At 34.9% G+C, this 20736-nt stretch overlaps 1 protein-coding gene across 3 annotated transcripts in view; it reads right to left on the bottom strand.

The window, feature by feature from the left end:
- TC2N (tandem C2 domains, nuclear) overlaps window positions 1–20736 on the bottom strand; it is a 58883-nt gene that overhangs the window by 32767 nt on the left and 5380 nt on the right. For 2 of the 3 annotated variants that reach the window (XM_012773919.3, XM_012773918.3), the window contains exons 2-5: window positions 11709–11831; window positions 8375–8605; window positions 1843–2010; window positions 157–248 (exon numbers count right to left, since the gene is read on the bottom strand). In XM_012773919.3, the coding sequence (XP_012629373.3) occupies window positions 157–248; window positions 1843–2010; window positions 8375–8605; window positions 11709–11775 (558 nt within the window). In that variant the 5' untranslated portion in view covers window positions 11776–11831. Of the gene's footprint in view, window positions 1–156; window positions 249–1842; window positions 2011–8374; window positions 8606–11708; window positions 11832–20736 lie in introns of those variants that run through there. The other variant, XM_012773922.3, reaches the window with a different exon arrangement.

Raw genomic sequence — 20736 nt, 5'->3', positions numbered from 1 at the left:
TAATACACATGGGAAATTTCAAATATTTTTCCTCAGTTATTAGAACAGATGAATCTACAAAAAATATACAACATATTGTTCCTAATTCACACATTTCTAAACTTTTAATTTGAAAATAAATTATTACATGTAATTAAATTTATATAACTAGTTTACCTGGATGAATCGCTGAGATGAATTCGTAAGATCAAACATAGATTTGCTTAGCCCAGGGGAACTGGGAAGTTTGTTGGTCCTTAAATCACAAACTACAAAGGGACATGAGAAAAGGACTTATTTTACAGTAAAGAAATGAAACACTGGAATTCTACTTAATTACCCTAAACTAAATCTCTATAGGAATACATCATGAATATTACATGCAAATCTACACGAGAAATAAAGCCTTCTAATGAAATTTTTAAAAATTATTTTAGTTTTATTTGAAACACAAATCAAACAACACATTTTCATATTTACATCAAATATCAAAGTATATTCATTTTCTTCCTTACATTCCCCAATCCTTGTTCTGAGAATATCTAAAAGTATTTTGTACTAAATGCAATTGAGCTACTATTAATATTTAGCTTATTAATATTTAGTAAGCTCTTATTACTTTAAAAAATCAATACTGAATCCCATATGCTCCTCCTATATATCTAGTCTGGATTTTTAGTTTCCTGTTAAACTATAAGGTCCTTAAAGAAAGGAACTTTGTGTACCAAATGTGTATTCTAGCACAGTGGGGAGCACAAGTCAGGCCCTTAAATAAGTATTTCTTCTTTATTTTCAGGGCTTTACCTTAAACAGTGAGAATTTCATGGATCAGACACATAAATGGTAGACTATAACTGATACAGTCTCAAATATGAAACTAAAAAGTTCTATAATCACTGAAGGATTTTCTATTTTCTTTGTTTATATTTCTAATCATATCATGGGTTTCTAAATTCATGATTTTCACTAAATAGAGAAGAAAAAAGATAACTATCTGTTACAGAATTTATGCATAGATAAATGATATATTTAAAATGTATATAAAATAATCTGAAAACAAAACTTTTTTATTGTATGTATTTATCATGTACAACATAATGTTTTAAAGTATATATACACTGTGGAATGGTTAAAGCTAGGTAATTAACAAATACATTCAATGGTAGGATGTCAATAAGAAAATACATTACCTCATATAGTTATCATTTTTTTTTTTTTTTTTTTTGAGACAGAGTCTCACTTTTGTTGCCCAGGCTAGAGTGAGTGCCGTGGCGTCAGCCTCGCTCACAGCAACCTCAAATTCCTGGGCTCAAGCGATCCTCCTGCCTCAGCCTCCCGAGTAGCTGGGACTACAGGCATGTGCCACCATGCCCGGCTAATTTTTTGTATATATACTTTTAGTTGGTCAATTAATTTCTTTCTATTTTTAGTAGAGACGGGGTCTCGCTCAGGCTGGTTTCGAACTCCCTACCTCGAGCAATCCGCCCGCCTCGGCCTCCCAGAGTGCTAGGATTACAGGCGTGAGCCACCGCGCCCGGCCAGTTATCATTTTTTGTGGTGAGAATACTTAATGTCCACTCTTAGCATTTTTCAAGAATACAACATATTGTAATTAATTATAGTCACAATGTTGTACAATAGAGCTCTTGAACCAAAACTTCTTTCAAAAAAGGAGAAATAAAATGTAATATGGAACTACCAGACATAACTCATCAATCTTCGAATTTTTATTAGATAAAAATGCTACAGAGAAGTCATGATGTTTATCACAACACTTATGAAGCCCACTTTTCTCTTATTTAATTTGATTTCTAAATTTGTTGAAGAGAAACACAAAGAGGAAAAGCACAAAAAATTTTATACCTGATCCATACAGTCTCATTGTTTCTGAACGAGGAGGAAAGCGCCGATTCAAATCAGGTGAAACGTGCTGATACATATAGAATGGGTTATATACATCATAGTTGGGTCCATGCTGGAATGAACTAGAAAGTTCTACTTTTCGATCTCCAAAAGATGCTCTGGCAGATCCTGAAAGCAAATGTTTCTAAAGTTTTACAACATCCTTTTCCTGGAGTTATTAGCCAACAGCTGGTACACCCAAGGCAAAAGAAAAAAATATTTTGTCTCAAATAATACTAGATCACATGCCTTTGATATCTGAAAATATCAGGACACATTTATGGAGTTCTGTGTGAAGAATAATGCTAGGGATCAGCTGTGAAACCTGCTCTCAAGATAGTCTGTGTAAATTGTTGGCCTTTTTCTTTCCCTTATAGGCAATTCTATATTTTATAATCTGACTTTCTTATTTTTCTATTTACATATAGAATATCTTTTAAATAAAAATACTGGGTTTTTTTTTTAGATATGCCCTTTTCAAGAAGACACAGAACATTTATAAAAATTGACATTGAGATACACTGACAAACTATCAAATTTAAAGGCTTGAAATCATACAAAGTATGTTTTCTTACCACAAGGCAATTAAGTCAGAAATCAAATAGCAAAAATATGAACAGAAAATATTTATATGAAAACACTAAGAACCAAGAATAACCAACAAGATAATCTTTAGAAAGAAAAACAAGATTGAAAGATTTGTTCTACAAACTATTTAAAAGAGAATACTGGCACAGTTGTAGAAAAATAGATCAATGGAAAATAAAGGAAGGCCCAGAAAGAGATATACACTTTGTAGACACTTAATTTATAATTAAGGTGACACTGTACAGCAGTGGAGAAAGAATGGTCTTTTCATTAAAAGATAATAAGACAACTGGATATTGATGTGGAGAAAAATAAGACTTCAATCAACTGAGAATATCTAAAAGTATTTTATACTAAATGCAATTCAGCTACTATTAATATTTAGCTTATTAATATTTAGCAAGCTCTTATTACTTTAAAAAAACAATACTGTCATAAAACTTAATTCCATGGGGATTGTAGTTCTAAATTAAATGTTAAAGGCAAATAAATAAAGCTTCTATATCTAAGTTGACTTATAAGAAAGTTTTCATGACCTTAGGAGAGGGAAACACTTCTTAAGTGGAACACAGAAAGCATTAATTATAGAAATATTTTAATAAATTGAACTAGATTAAAATTTCTATTTGTTAAAAGACTATTTAAGAGAATACAAAGGTAACCCATAGAGTGAAAGAAGAGATGTGAAAAAAACATAACTAACAAAGGGCTCATAGCCAGAATATATGAGGAACCCCTACAAATCAATAAGAAAAAGACAGAACAAGCCTATACATAAACTGGCTTAAGACTTAAAAGGGCACATCAGAAGAGACTATCAATCTCATTAGTCATTAGGGAAATGTAAGTTAAAACCTAAATGAGATTAATTATTAAACACTCACCAGAATGGTCAAAACTAAAGACTGACAATAGCAAGTATTGGCAAGAAAGTAGAGCAATGTAAATAATCATACTCTGCTGGTAGAAATGCAAATTAATATAATCACTATGGAAAGGAATTTGGCAATTTCTACTAAAGCTGAATATTATTTCTACTCTATGTCCCAACAATGTCATTTTGGACATATATAAAACTGAAATGCTTGCACATGTGCACCAAGAGATAAGTACAAGAATGTTCATAATTATGGCTAGTATAATGGTTATTATCATTATCCATAATAGCCAAATTGGAAAAAACTTAAAAGCCCATCAACAGTAAAATAGATAAACAGTAGTATATACTTACCACATAAAAGTACCTTACACTATGCTGTACAGAAACACTACTGTACAACATACCGTATAGAATACATAACAGATAAATTGTAACACATACTTCCTGTACAGATATGAAAACAAATTAAAACAACAACTTGAATGAATCTCACAAACATAATGTTGAATTTAAAAAACATTAACAAAAGAATATAGACTGAATATACCATTTCGTTTACATAAAGCTCAGAAAACAGAAAAAATTAAACCACAATATTCAAGGATATGTGCTTATGTAGTATGAAGTTAGGAAAGCAAGAGAGTTATGATTATAACACTTGTGATACTGATTACTCTGGGGTGAATGAAATCAGGCAAGGATGAGGGTAGCTTCTGGGTTACTGGTAATGCTCTATTTCTTTACCCAGGTGGTGAATACACAGGTATTCTGCTTTGTAATAAGTCAATGAGCTATATGTTTCTGTTTTGTGCATTTTATATGTGTATTATATCTTACAATTTAAAAAGGGTATGCCTATGTGATTGTCATATAAAAAAAACAAAAAGAAAAAAAATAAAATAAAATAAAAAGGGTAAAACATAGGTCAAATTCCTTTCAAGGCTAATAATCATATCAGAAATAATACATAAATATAAAAAGAATAAAAAATTTTTAAAGTAGAAAAAACTTATAAAGTAAAAATGCAAGGAAAGAAGGTATTTTTGCATAGCTGTACAATGTGTTTGTGTTTTAAGCTAAGTGTTATCACAAAAGAGTCAAAAAGTTTAAAAACATTTAAAAGTTTATAAAATAAAAAAGTTATAATAAGCTAAGGTTAATTTATTAATGAAGAAAAGAAAAATATTTTTATTTATTTATTTATATTTTTTTTACATATAGAGTCTCACTTTGTTGCCCAGGTTGGAGTACAATGGTATGATAACAGCTCACTGTAACCTCAAAGTCCTGGGCTCAAGCGATCCTCCTGCCTCAGCCTCCCAAGTAGCTAGAACTACAGGTGCCCCTCACGAAGCCCAATCTTTTTTGTGTGTGTGGAGACAAGGTCTCACGATGTTGCCCAAGCTGATCTCTAATTCCTGGCCTCAAGCAATCCTCCCACCTCAGCCTCCTAAAATGTTCAGATTACAGGCAGGAGCCACTGACCAGCAGAAAAAATTTTTGTTATAAATTTAATGTAGCCTAAGTGCACAGTGTTTATAAGTCTATAGTAGTACACAGTGATGTCCTAGACCTTCACACATTCATTCACCACTTACTCACTGACTCATCCAGAGCAACTTCCAGTCCTGCAGGCTCCATTCACAGTAAGTGGCCCACATAGTCATTACTGATAGTGGTCTGTCCTATTCTCTCAAAATCTTTTTCTCCATCTCAACCCAGCACTCATGCATGCATACATACACACAAAAATATACATATTTGACTTCTCACAGTTAGGTATCAAGAATACTTCCTTGACTCTAATTAAATAAAATAATTTTCTCTCTAATATATAAAAATCATATGGTTTTACCACTTTCTCTGTGAGCCAATACTTTAAACAATTTCTTACTCGTTCAACTCAAAAAGCAATGTTTTCTAGTGAGTGCAATAAAAAGAACATAAGAAAAACTATCACATATTACCAGGTAGATATTTCTTACTGTTTTTCTGATTATGAAATAATACAATGGTATATGTATACAATGGAATATTACTCAATTATAAGAAACGATGGTGATCTAGCACCTCTTATATTTTCCTGGGTAAAGCTTGAGCCTATCCTGCAAAGTGAGGTATCACAAGAATGGAAGAATAGGCACCACATGTACTCATCATCAAACTGGCACTGACCGATCAACACTAAGGTGCTCACACAGTAGTAATGTTTGTACCCCCATAATTTCATGAAATAAAAAAATTAAAAAATAAATAAATAAATAAATTCAAAAAATAAACTACTATTGATGCCCAAGAATAGAGAATTTATTAAATAAATTATGGTACATTCATATGAAGAAATACTATGGAGCCATTAAAAAGTAATGAATATGAAATATTCACAATATATCATGTGAATAAAACAGATTACAAGATCATATGGTTTAATCCCAATGTAGATAACAAGTATGAAAGAAAAAGAAATATCAATTTATCAGGGTGTCCTGTGAGCCAGAACTTTTTAAAACTATTTTTGAGAAAAATTATTGATATGTGCAAAACAAGATGGTAAGCCAGGCACTGGGTTTATCTTTCTTTCTTAAAAAAAAGAAAATAAATCACTCCTACCAGACTCAACTCGCTTGCAAGTAACAATAAACCCTAGACCAAAAATAAAACAAAACAAACAATTAAAAATTCTGAAGGCACTTAAGGGTAAAGAGAAGTAGTACAGATTCTGTACAGGAGTTGACTCTTCAGAAAAAGGTAATGACATAAAGTGAATTATTTACTTTTAATGACTTTAAACCTGAGTACAGGTCAAAGTTGGCATGATACAGGGTATATAAAACTCTAATAGAAAACCCACAGTCCTTCTGGACAGAAGAACCAGAGGAGAGAGTTCAGGGGAACCAGAGCTGCTGAAAAGTAAGATGGGAATCCTGGAAAGGAAAAAGTCCCAAATTATGCAAATAAAGTCTACTCAAATATCTGGCTGACCTATAAACTACCACCCATGACACAGAATTTATAATATAAGTTCAACCAAGTTACTAGGAAGGGAGGGAGGTAGAGTCTTCACAATGTAACATACAACGCCCAGAATACAATCCAAAATTACTTCACATACAAAGAAATAGGAAAATGTAATCCATTCTCAAAAAAAAGGCAATCCACAGAATCAAAACCTAGATGACCCAGATATTGAAATTAGCAAAGATTTTAAAGTTCAAAGACATAAAAGAAAATAAGCTTGTAATAATGTAAAAATAGGAGATTGCAGCACAGAAATAAAAACTATTTTAAAAGAACCAAATGTAAACTCTAGAACCAAAACATGTAATATCCAAAATAAAAATTCACTAGATAGGCTTAATAGAATGAAGATAACAGAGGAAAGAGACAGTAAACTTTAAAATAGATCATTATTATCCAATCTAAAGAATAGAGACAAAAAAAGATTGAAAAAAATGGACAGTCTCAGAGACCCCTAGAACAATATCAAAAGGTCCAACATATGTGTAATTGAAATCCCAGAAGAAGAAGAGAGAGGGTATGGGATAAATATATTTGGACAAATATTCTAGATCTTGATAGGGATCTGGACTACACTAATACATGCATTTGCCAATATTCAACAAATATATACTTAAAATTCAACAAATACACGTAAAGTTCAACAATATTCACTCAGGCAGATCATTGAGTGTAAAATTTACTTCAAAAGAAGAAGACTATAAACAGATCACTGAACTCCAGTAAATGATACATATGTTTAAGTATTTAGAGGAAAGTATATTGATGTCTTCAATTTATTCTGAAATGCATCCTCTGCTAAAAAAGGGATTAATAATAGATAGAAGAATGGATAGGCAGGTTGGTATGTGATAAAGCAAGTATAGTAAAATGTTAATGGCAGAATTTATGTGGTGGACACACAAGTATTCACTGTTAAGTTCTTTCAACTTTTCTGCATGTCTGAAATTTTTAAAATAAAATTTTGAGAGAAAAAAGCCATTATGACTGACAATGTTTCAATGGAGTAACACTAATTTTTTAAAAAGAAGAGCTCCGGGCCGGGCACAGTAGCTCACGCCTGTAATCCTAGCATTCTGGGAGGCCAAGGTGGGCGGATTGCTCGAGGTCAGGAGTTTGAAAAAGAAGAGCTTCACATTATTTAATCTTATCTTCATTAGTCCATTGGCATCCACATTAGTCAAATTCAGTCAATGAATCTACCTTATTCAAGCAGCTATTTAGACTGGGATACAGACTGGTATCCCAGTCTGGGGAAGAAGGGCTATTTGATTGTTTCCTTATTTCTCATTATAGCAAATATTATAACAGAAAATAGTATGTAAGAAACTATAGGTTTTCTATGTTTACAGACCAAATATAAAATAATTCCTTTACTTTTTCTTTCTAGATAAGTGAAGGATAACTGAGGTATTATTATGATTATAGTCATCCTTTGGTATCCATGAGGCATTGGTTCCAGGACCCCCATAGATACCAAAATCCATGGATGCTCATGTCCCTCATATAAAATGGTGTAACAGTTGCCTATAACCTATGGACACCCTCTTATATATTTTAAATCATCTTTAGATTACTTATAATACCTAATACAATGTAAATGATAAATAGTTATTATACTGTATTGCTTAGGGAATAATGATAAGAAAAAAGTCTGTACATGTTCAAGACAGATGCACTCATCCTTTCTTTTTTTTTTTTTTAAATAGTTGCTTGACTCCACAGATTCAGGAGTCCCACTCATATGGAGAGCTGACTATACATTATTCCTTTAAAAAAGCCCAAAGCCACACACGAATGTGTTACATAGTAATCAGATTTCAAAATGGAACCTTTCAAAAATATTGTACATTAAGTCCTGCTACAGAAAGAGCAAAACATATAAAAAGCAAAATATAAAACTTTTACATAAATTTTGTATTAAAGATAAAAAAGAACAAAATAACTGTAATGACAGCATTTAAATGCTACATGTTGATTTTTAAACTCTGGCATTTTATTGTTTACCTTCAAGTCCTTTCAGATGCGAAGGAGTTCCTTGCATCCTGGGCTGAATATAAGATAACTTAAACTTGGGCACCACAAATGGTACTTCTTTGCCATCAGATGGTAATTTGGAAAGCAAATAATCCTCAGTACAGCCAACCTGAGGCTTTACGGAAACAGAAGTAAATGGAGGTACATAGATAGTATTTTGACTATTTGAGATTGCTGCTTTAAAGTCTCTTTCCTCTGAAACTGCATATAAAGAAAAAGGAAAACAAAAGAAGTCACAAATATGCATATACATTACCTATAATAATCTAACCTTGCATGCTTTGGTACTTATGTAATCATTTTAGAAGAAATTCCTGACACATAAACTATTCTTGGGTCCTATCAAACATTTGTGGGATCTACATTAATTTTGTCCAGCCAACGTCTGAGCAATTAATACACTATTGCCAAAGTATGTTAATGTATTATAATAGTAAAAGCAATTTTTAAAGAGTCTCATTTCCACAAGAGTTCATATATGAAAAAAAAAAAATTATTTTGTAGTCAATTACACAATGCTTTCAAGTAAAATCTAATCATTGAAAAATACTGTTTACAAAAGCAAGTCTTGTCAGTACTACTGGTTAACATCAGTCTTAAAGCAACTCTAAAAGCAAGCTAGTTTTCCAAGTCTACAAAAATCTTCAACAGGCCGGGCGCGGTGGCTCACGCCTGTAATCCTAGCTCTCTGGGAGGCCGAGGTGGGCGGATTGCTCGAGGTCAGGAGTTCGAAACCAGCCTGAGCGAGACCTAGTCTCTACTATAAATAGAAAGAAATTAATTGGCCAACTAATATATATAGAAAAAATTAGCCGGGCATGGTGGCACATGCCTGTAGTCCCAGCTACTCAGGAGGCTGAGTCAGGAGGATCGCTTGAGCCTAGGAGTTTGAGGTTGCTGTGAGCTAGGCTGACGCCACGGCACTCACGCTAGCCTGGGCAACAAGTGAGACTCTGTCTCAAAAAAGAAAAAAAAAAAAAATCTTCAACAAATCACAAAATAAAATGCATACTGATCCTAGATATTTAGGTCATTAACTATGCAATGTCCAATTTTGAATCAAAAGTGTAGTTTATATCTCAAACAAGGAGGAACACAATTAATCAAAGTATGTGTCTAAACTATTGACACAGTTTTGCCATCTAAAAGATAGCTTGTTAGGCCGGGCACGGTGGCTCATGCCTGTAATCCTAGCTCTCTGGGAGGCCTAGACGGGCGGATTGCTCAAGGTCAGGAGTTCGAAACCAGCCTGAGCAAGAGCGAGACCTCATCTCTACTATGAATAGAAAGAAATTAATTGGCCAACTAATATATATAGAAAAAATTAGCCGGGCATGGTGGCGCATGCCTGTAGTCCCAGCTACTGGGGAGGCCGAGGCAGGAGGATCGCTTGAGCCCAGGAGTGTGAGGTTGCTGTGAGCTAGGCTGACGCCACGGCACTCACTCTAGCCTGGGCAACAAGTGAGACTCTGTCTCAAAAAAAAAAAAAAAAGGTAGCTTGTTATGCCAGCAGCAAAGAAGCCTGGAGAGTGAGTGGCTATGAAATTGCTAAAGGCATTTTCCACAACTTATTGAGAATTCAATCTTTTGCCTTGCAAGAAGAGGTTCAAAGCCTAGAAGCACTAGTAGTCAGTTGGTGCAAGGTTTGGTGAAGACAGTAGATGACAGAGAGTTTTCAAGTCCAGCTTCTGTAGTTTGAGCAACATTATTTATGCGACATATGGTCGAGCATTGTCTTGCAGGAGAATTGGCCTGTCCCTATTGACCAATCTTGGCTGCTTAACTGCAAGCATTCCCATCATTTTGTCCAATTGACTGCAGTAGACACCACTGTAATTGATTGACCAGGTTTCATGAAGTTGTAGTGGGTAATACCAGCACTAGACCACCAAACAGACACCATTAGCTTCTTTTTTTTCTCTTTGAGACAGAGTCTCACTTTGTTGCTCAGGCTAGAGTGAGTGCCGTGGCGTCAGCCTAGCTCACAGCAACCTCAAACTCCTGGGCTCAAGTGATCCTCCTGCCTCAGCCTCCCGAGTAGCTGGGACTACAGGCATGTGTCACCATGCCCAGCTAATTTTTTCTATATATATTAGTTTTCCAATTAATTTATTTCTATTTACAGTAGAGATGGGGTCTCGCTCTTGCTCAGGCTGGTTTCGAACTCCTGACCTTAAGCAATCCGCCCACCTCGGCCTCCCAGAGAGCTAGGATTACAGGCGTGAGCCACTGCGCCAGGCCACCATTAGCTTTTTTTGATAAATATTCGGTTTTGGACTGTGTTTCAGCACCTCATCTTTATTTAACCAATGTGCGGAACACTTGCAACTATCAGAAAGAATCTTTTTTATCACATGTAACAATACAGTCTACAAACGATTCACCTTTATGCTGGGACAGCAAAGAAAGGCAAGCTTCAAGACAAACTCTCTTTTGATGCTCACTTAATTCATGCAGAACCCGTCTATATTCAGCTTCTTTACCTTGACCATTTGTTTCAAATGGTCCAATATTGTTGGAATAGTAAGGTCAAACCTCGCTGCTAATTCACGCATAGGTTGAGATGAATTCACTTCCACTACAGCTTTCAGCTCATCATTATCCATCTTGGTCTTAGGTCGCCCAATATTTTCAAGATTAAAATCACCAGAATAGAACTTCTCAAACCATCAACGTACTGTGCATTCATTAGCCACATCCTTCCCAAACACGTCATTGATATTTCGAGCTGTCTGTTTTGCATTGGTTCCACAGTGGAAATAACATTCAAAATAACACCAATTTTTGACTTATCCACAGTTTGACAAAAATTGCTCCAAAAAAAAATTTGGAAGATAATCACATGCCAAAATGTACATTTGAAAGACTGAGGATGTATCTTCACAATAAAAATAAAACAAGAAGTGTCAAAGTGATACTTTAACAGTGTCAGACATATCAACTGACATACTTTGTCCTTAAGGGAATCGGACATTTCATACATAATAATCTAATTATGCCTATGTCCAACTTTCACCTTCTCTTACTTCGTTCTTCCCATCTAGCTTGCTAAAATCCTGTTCAGACTTCTATGGCAAATGTAATCTACTTTATGGCAATGTCTCGGGGTGTCTCCTGGGTTGAATTCATCTCTTTCTACCCATGCTCCAGGGTACTTGGAGTTCTGGAATACTTACCTCCTATGATTTATGTTTCTGTCACCCCCATGAAGTTAGGATACATGCCTAATTTATCTTTATATTACAAGATACCACAAAAAAAAAAGGCACTAAATAAATGTTACTGAAGACAAAACAAAACTCACAGTTGTGCTTTTCTGCTTCACCATAGAAACACCCTCCGCAGCAATTCTTTATAAATTCTGTTGCCATTACATTCAATTTCCAATATCCAGCAAAAGACACAAACTTCTAATTTTAATATTAACCTGTTGATAGAATAGGAAGCAAGTTAAAATTATCATGTTTAATGCTATTAGATATCATTAAATAAACCATATTATATCTTTCTAAGAAATAAGAGTTCTGAAGCAAAAATATTTAACAGAAAGATATATTTTTATTCCAATATACAATTCTATATAACCTAGGATATCCTTATAAGTTATTGAAATAACATGCTTAAAAATTACTAAATGAACAATACCAATGTTAAATCTAAAAAAAATAAAAATTCCACAATCAATTTTCTCTTTTACCTTATATACCTAAATCTATGTCCAAGCAAAATCTGAAAGAAAGATGACACTCATAAAAAGTGTGAGAAAAATTTCACTTCCTCCACATCAATTATTTTGGTAATCCAAAGGCTCTATAAAATGGGCACCAAAAAAACAAATAACTGCATACTTTATGAGTTATTTTAATCCTTTGCACTTGGATGTCGAGTGTGACTCTACACGGTTAAAAAAATTATAGAGATTAAAATTACTCTTTGAATGTATCAATAATTTGAAATATAAAAAAAATCCAAATAAATAAGTTTGGATGAAAAGAAACTCCAGTTTTTTATTCTACTGCTATACTTTGTAAAATTTGGGGTATTTAAAAAATTAAATCCCAAGTAGAATAAAGGAATCAAGAAAAAAGCAAGTGAGTGCAAAGGGTTAATCCTTAGAATTACCCTAATACAGTACAAATGAAGGAAGTCTGTTTTATATTTACCAGAACATAAAATTGTTTAAGAATTTCCCACCTTCCTTGGTCTCGGTGCTTTTGTTCCAAATGCACTCTCTTCATTTATCCTACTTTAAACTCCATACATTTTTTACAGGAAATTTTAAACACATACAAAAGAAGATACAGTAGTATACCAAAATCCCAATCACCCAGATTAAATAATTATCAACTCATGGCAAATCTTATTTCACCTCGACCTCCCCACTTACCCTGTCCTTTGAATTATTTTGAAATAAACTCTAATCATATAATTTCATTCATAAATAGTTAAGTAACAATCTCCAAAGCATGAAGCAGAAAAACTCAGGAGTTAATTTCAAGGGGCTCTCGCTGGTTGAAGATAGATCACTTCAAGCATTAAATAGTATCAGTAATGTATTATAACATATCAAATATTTCTAAAAGGTGCTCTTTTTAACATAACCATAATAACATTATCACTATACAGTGATCAGTGTTCCATTTCCCCTATGGTCTCAAGGTTTTTTTTATAGTTTTGTTAAAATCAGGATTTGAATTGTTTCATCTTTTGCTATTAGAAATAGTGTTACAGTAGCTTTGTGCACATATTTCTCAGATATTTCTCAGTACCTATCTGTAAGATAGATTCCGAGAAATAGGACAACTGGGTACTTACTGCCAAATTTCTCTCTATACCATTTCACATTCCCAATAGCAATGCATGAGAATACCTGTTTCCGTCACCAACAAAATTTGTTATCAACTTTTTCTCATATACCACATTGCTTTAGGTAGAGTATGGGTAGAAGAGCAGGACCAGTCAGGTTAACAAACCATGTGCTGGCTATCTCTATTAAATATCACTTACTTGGTTTATTTATTTTTTTTAGCAAGTAAAAGGATGGATACCCGCCAAGAACATAGACACAAAAATCCTCAACAAGAAACTAGCAAACCAAATCCAGAAACATATAAGAAGAGTTACACATCATAATCAAGCAAGATTTATCCCAAGATTGCAAGATTAATTTAACATCTGAAAATCAATTCATGTAATACTTTATATTAATAGAATAAAAGACAAAAACCACATGATCATCTCAACAGATGCAAAATATATTTTTGACAAAATCTAAGATTCATTCATGATAGAAGTGCTGAGCACCTAGGAGTAGAAGAGAATCTTTTCAATATAACAAGAACATCTACCAAAAATCTACAGCTAACATCATAGTAACTGCTGAAAGACTGAATGCTTTCCCTGTAAGTCCAGGGAAAACACAAAGATGTCAACTCTCTCCACCTTTATTCAACACTGTACTGAAAGTTCTAGCCAGGGTAATTAGGCTAGAAGAAGATATAAAAGGTATTCATATTGAAAATGAAGGCCGGGCGCGGTGGCTCATGCCTGTAATCCTAGCACTCTGGGAGGCTGAGGCGGGCGGATTACTCAAGGTCAGGTGTTCGAAACGAGCCTGAGCAAGAGCGAGACCTAGTTTCTACTATAAATAGAAAGAAATTAATTGGCCAACTAATATATATAGAAAAAATTAGCTGGGCATGGTGGTGCATGCCTGTAGTCCCAGCTACTGGGGAGGCTGAGGCAGGAGGATCGCTTGAGCCCAGGAGTTTGAGGTTGTTGTGAGCTAGGCTGACGCCATGGCACTCACTCTAGCCTGGGCAACAAGTGAGACTCTGTCTCAAAAAAAAAAAAAAAAAAGAAAATGAAGAAGTAAACAGGGCGTGTCATTATCCAAACCTAAAGCTAAAGGCAAGAAGCAACAACTGATCCAGATGGGAAGAAATCAGCGAAGGAACTCTGGAAATATGAAGAATCAAATGGAAAGCACACCCCCAAAGAGGAGCACCAGCCCCTTAGAAATGGATACGAACCAAAATCAGACCACTAAAATGACAGAAGAGGAATTTCGAACGTGGATCATAAGAAAATTCAACAACTTGCAAGAACAACTGGATAACCAACACAAAGAAAACGCAAAAAGATTCCAGGACCTGGAACAAAAATTCACTAAAGAAATTGAAACAATGAAGAAAAGTCTAACCGAACTGGAAATGAAGAATCAATTCAGGGAACTACAAAACACAGTGGACGGTCTCAAGAACAGGGTAGAAAAAACAGAAGAAAGAATCTCAGAGATTGAAGATAACACCTTCCAAATAAATAAATCAGTCACAGTGATAGAGCAGAGAAACAAGAGAAAAGAGCAAAGCCTACAAGAGATGTGGGATTATGTGAAGAAACCTAATGTGAGGGTCATAGGGTTACCAGAAGGGGAAGAAAATGAAGAATTAAAACGTCTTTATTCACAGATGACATGATCTTGTAAAATACAAAGAGCCTAAGAAATCCACTAACAAGCTACTAGAAGTAATGCACAAGTTCACTAAGGTTGCAGGATATAAGAGCAATATACAAAAATCAATTGTATTTCTATACACAATGAAATGCTAGCCCAAAAATGTGGTTCAAAAATGCAATTAAGAACACAATTCCATTCATAATAACTCTTTAAAAAAAAACCTAAAATACTTATGAATACTTTGACAAAAGAAGTACAAGACTTGTACACTGAAAACTACAAAACATTACTGAAAGAGATTAAAGAAGACTTCAATAAATGTAAGGACATTACATATTCATGGATTAGAAGATGTAATACTGTTAACATGCTAATGTTATCAATATTGTTAAGTTGGCAAGACTCCCTGACTTGGTCTACAGATTCAACACAATCCCTACCAAAATCCCTTCCAGCTTCTTTACAGAAATTGACAAGCTGATCTTAAAATTCATATGGAAATGCAAAGAATGCAGAAAAGCCAAAACAATTTTTTTAAAAGAATGAAATTGGAAGACTAACTTCAAAATTTACTACAAAGCTATAGTAATCAAGACAGCGTAGTATGAGCATAAGGAAAGATATATAGATCAATGGAATAAAATTGAGAGTCCAGAAATAAACCTTTACATTATGGTCAATTGATTTTTAAACAAAGGTGTCAAGAAACTTTAAAGGGAAAGGAACAGTTTTTTCAACAAATGGTGCTAGGACACCACATGCCCCCCCCAGATTGGGTCCCTACCTCACATCATACACAAAAACTAACTTAAAATTGATCACAGACTTATATATAACAGCTAAAACTTCAAAACTCTTAGAAGAAAACATAGAAATAAATCTTTATAAACTTAGGTCAGGGGATGATTTCTTAGATATAACACCAAAAGCACAAATGATAAAAGAAAAATTTGATATAAGACTTAATCAAGATTAAAAACTTTGTGCTTCAAAAACACCATTAAGAAAGTGAAAAGACCATTCAGAGACTGGGAGACAATATTTGCAAATCATAAATCCAATAAGGGGCTTATACCTAACTGTTACAACTCAATAATAAAAAGAAAAATAACCCAATTAAAAAGTAGGCAAAGGATCTGAAGCAGAATTGTCTACTTCTCCAAAGAAAATACAGAAATGATCAAAAAGCACATAATAACATGCTCAACAGGCTGGGCATGGTGGCTCATGCCTGTAATCCTAGCACTCTAGGAGGCTGAGGCAGGTGGATCACTCAAGGTCAGGAGTTCGAAACCAGCCTGAGCAAGAGTAAGACCCCATCTCTACTAAAAAAAATAGAAAGAAATTAGTTGGCCAACTAATATATATAGAAAAAACTTAGCCAGGCATGGTGTCGCATGCCTGTAGTCCCAGCTACCCGGGAGGCTGAGGCAGAAGGATCGCTTGAGCCCAGGAGTCTGAGGTTGCTGTGAGCTAGGCTGATGCCATGGCACTCTAGTCCGAGCAACAGAGGGAGACTCTGTCTCAAAAAAAAAAAAAAAAACAAGAACCAAAAAGCATGCTCAACACCATTAGATATTAGAGAAATACAAATTAAAACTACAAGATAACATTACGCACCTATTAGAAATGATAAAATTACAAAGATTGACCATTCCAAATATTTATGTGTATGTGGAAGAAGTAGTATTTTCATGTGCTATAGGTGGGAATTTAAAATGGTATAACCACTCTAGAAAACAGTTTGACAGTTTAAGTTAAACATATATCTACCATATAAGCCAAACATTCCATTCCCATGTATTTACTCAAGTCAAAAGCAATCATATGTCTATACAAAGACTTGTACACTAGTGTTTACAGCAGCTCTATTTGAAATAGCCAAAAACTGGAAACCAAATATTCATCTATTTAATCTTTTCAGATAAACAAATTATAATATATCCATCCAATGGAATACTAATCAGCAATAAAATAAACTATTTATACATGCAACAACCTGGATGACTCTGAAAATAATTAAACATAGTGAAAGAACACCGACAAAAAGAGTATATGCCATACAGATATATGCCATATTCTCCTGTATTAGCTTGGTTAATAACAATGCCATATTTCAGTTCTCCATCTGCCTTATTATTTTATTTTTCTTTAATTTAGCTTTTCTGGCTATCTTATTGATAATGATTTGTAGCTGAATTCCACTATATGATTCAACTCACATAAAATTATAGAAAATGGAAATTAATTAATCAGTAATAAAAAGCCAATCAGATTATAATCCTAGCACTCTGGGAGGCCAAGGCGTGAGGATTACTCAAGGTCAGGAGTTCGAGACCAGCATGAGCAAGAGCGAGACCCCGTGTCTACTATAAATAGAAAGAAATTAGTGGAACTAAAAATATATAGAAAAAATTAGCCAGGGATGGTGGGACATGCTTGTAAGTCCCAGCTACCTGGGAGGCTGAGACAGGAGGATCACTTGAGCCCAGGAGTTTGAGGTTGCTGCTAGGCAGGCTGATATCACAGCAATCTAGCCGAGGCAACAGAGGGAGACTCCATCTCAAAAAAAAAAAAAAAAAAACGCCAACCAGAGGTTGCCTGCAGACAGTGAGGGGTAGAGAGACAGAGGGCAGAGATGGGCAGAAAGGAGAGATACAGAGGAGCAGGAGGAAACTTTTGAGGATGATATATTCACTATATTGATTATGGTGATGGTTTCGTGGGCACATACAAATACAAAAACTTATCAAATTATATACTTCAAGTATATGTAATTTATTGTATATCAGTTATATCTCAATAAAGCTGAAACAAAATAACACAGAGTTATAGAACATTAACAGAAAAAGAAGCCTCAAAAACCTTAACAGAGAAGGAGGACTTAGAGATCATTTTGTCAAATTCCTTCATTTTACATATATAAAATAGTAAGACAACTATCGTTAGATTTAGAACTAAAACCTAAGCTCACAACTTTTTCTAATATACCACATTGCTTTAGGTAGGGTATGGGCAGAAGGGCAGGACCAGTCAGGTTAACAAATCATGTGCTGGCTATCTCTATTGAATACCACTTACTTGCTTTATTTATTTATTTATTTTAGCAATAAGAGGAAGCAAATATAAATGGTTTGTAAAAGTACACTGCTTGGGTTCTAATCCTATAACTTTTACTTATTAGCTAAATAACCTTAGGCATGTTACTTAACCTCTCTAACCCTGAATTTTGTCATCAACTAAAAAAACACTTCTTAGGGCTATTATGATGATCAACCAAGGTAATGCACATAAAGCACTAAACTAGTGCCAGGCCCATTATAGGAGATCAGTAAATGTTTGCTGCTATCACCATGATTATAATTATTATCATTAGATCCTACTTGCAACCTATCTGATTCACATGAGACACTCTATCCAATCCCAGGAATGGTATGAGGACATTCAGCTAGAACATTCCATATGGAAACAGACTATGAAAATATTTAAATATTTCCATATCAGCAGGTAAAAGCTATAAGCCACCCTAGGCACTCTAACTTCTCCCTAGCTATCCTCTGAGTTAATGTCTGAGAAAGCAAGGCCTCCATGACCCAGCTCCAAAACTATGGCTAGTGTCCATTCTGACTGGTCAGTGCCCCCACTAGACAGGTTGTTAAAATACATTTTTAGGGGGAGATAGGGTCTCATTATGTATCCCGGGCTAGAGTGCAGTGGTATCATCATAGTTCACTGCACCTCAAACTCCTGGGCTGGAGCAATCCTCCTGCCTCAACCCCCAAGTAACTGGGACTAAAGGCACATGCCACCATGCAAGGCTAATTTTTCTATTTTTTGTAGAGACAGGGTCTTGCTCTTGCTTGGGCTGGTCTTTAATGCCTGGCCTCAAGTGATTCTCTTGCCTTGGCCTCCCAAAGTGCTAGGATTACAGACGTGAGTCACCGTGACCAGCCCGTTAAAATACTTTTAATACTGGATGGGCACAGTGGTTCACACTAGTAATCCCAGCACTGTGGGAGGCTGAGGTGGGAGAATCGCCTGATCCCAGGAGTTCGAGGCCACAGCAAGCTATGATCATGCCACTGCACTTGGGCCTGGGCCAGAGTGAGACTTCATCGAGAAGAGGAGGGGAGGGGAGGGGAGAAGAGGAGAAGAGAAAAAAATCCCCTCATGTCTGAGGTTCCCAAAGGGTTTATTTGCCTCTAGTGGCCTGACACAGCCTAGGCACAGCCCTGCCTGGGGCATTCTTACAAATGAAGGACAGTACATTATTACCACCTTCCCTTACAAACCTGCTATTCTTCTGGTATTTCCTACTACAGTACCACCATCCAGCTAACAAACCAAACCAGAAATATGGATGTCAGCCATGAGTCCTTCAGCTCCCATAATCAACACACCCAATTTATCCATTCATTTATTTATAAGCATTTGCTGAGCATCTAATATATACTAGGCAATTTGCTAGGCACTGAGGATACATCAGTGAACAAGATAGACAAAAGCTCCACTTTCGGAGAGCTTACAACATAGAGGGGGATAAACAAAACTAAACTAACATATGAAACATTCAATCTGATGAAAAAAATTAACCAGGATTCAAGAGGAACTAATGTTAACTTTCTATAATCAGAAAAGGCTTCTCTGAGGAGGAAATAATCCAGCTGGAAGCTAAATGACAAGAAAGGATCCACTAGTGAAGTTCGTGAGGGCAGAGTATTCCAGAAAGTGCAAAGGCCTTGAAGTTTTTCCCACTTTGCATTATTTTGCAAGGTACTGAGCAACAGGAAGAATAGGCAAGGACTAGAATTCTCTTGAGTGGAGCTCCTTAATACTTGTAATTTCTACAGCTTCCTTTCCACCCTCAATTTGACTACATTGATTCAGGTGTGATCATATGCCCAAATTACAAAGAGCCAGCTAATAGGTTTGCCTTTTCAAACTCTTTTTATCCCCCAACTATGCTGCCAATGTCTATTACCTGGCTTTAAGTAATTCCATGGCTTCCTATCAGGATAAAATCTAATCCTTTCAGGATAAAATCTAATCCTTTCAGGATAAAATTTATTTCCCTAAATATATGACCCCCTCTCTTTGCTCATATTCCACTATCTCCTTCTACAAATACTAAACTTCAAAATATAACCACCTGCAGTTCTAGAAATACACCATTTCTCTTTTACCTCTGTGCCTTTGAACTATGTTAGTAGTGAGCTATGATCATTCCACACACTCCAGTCTGGAAGACAGAGTGAGACCCTGTCTCTAAAAAAATAAAATAAATTACATTTAGTTCCTTTTGCAACCAACTCTGTAACTCTGTCACTTTTTAAGACTCCTAATCTCTGCATATACCTTCAAATTTGTCTTTTATTTACTTAAATATAGACCTGTAAAGTTATTTTAATAATCTATGGCTGGTAATTCAAGCTTTTGTAGGTTTATTTCTAATAATCTATTATTTCTGCTGATTTTTGCTCAGGATGTCTTATTACCTTGTGTATTTGGTTACCTTTGACAATAAATTATTCATTGACCATGAAACTTTACTGGTAGGACTTTTTTTAAGCCAAAAAATGAAAGTACATTCCAGAGAATATTTGCATTTGTTTACTAGATCATTTTAAATTCATGCCTTGACAACCCAATTTTCAAAGTGGGCAAAGGATTTAAATAGATATTTCTCCAAACAAGATATACACATGGCCAATAAACACATTAAGAAGTGTTCAATATCATTATTAATAAAATGCTAATCAAACCACAATGAGGGGGGGAGGGGGGCATAGGCAATATAAGTTACCTTAACACTTGTACCCCCATAATACGCTAAAATAATAAAAAAAAAACACAATAAGATACTACTTCACAC

This window comes from Microcebus murinus, chromosome 6 (genome assembly GCF_040939455.1).
Source record: "Microcebus murinus isolate Inina chromosome 6, M.murinus_Inina_mat1.0, whole genome shotgun sequence".
NCBI classification, from domain to species: domain Eukaryota; kingdom Metazoa; phylum Chordata; class Mammalia; order Primates; family Cheirogaleidae; genus Microcebus; species Microcebus murinus.
The sequence above is the reverse complement of the archived record's forward strand: the minus strand, read 5'-3'. Positions and strand labels throughout refer to the sequence as shown.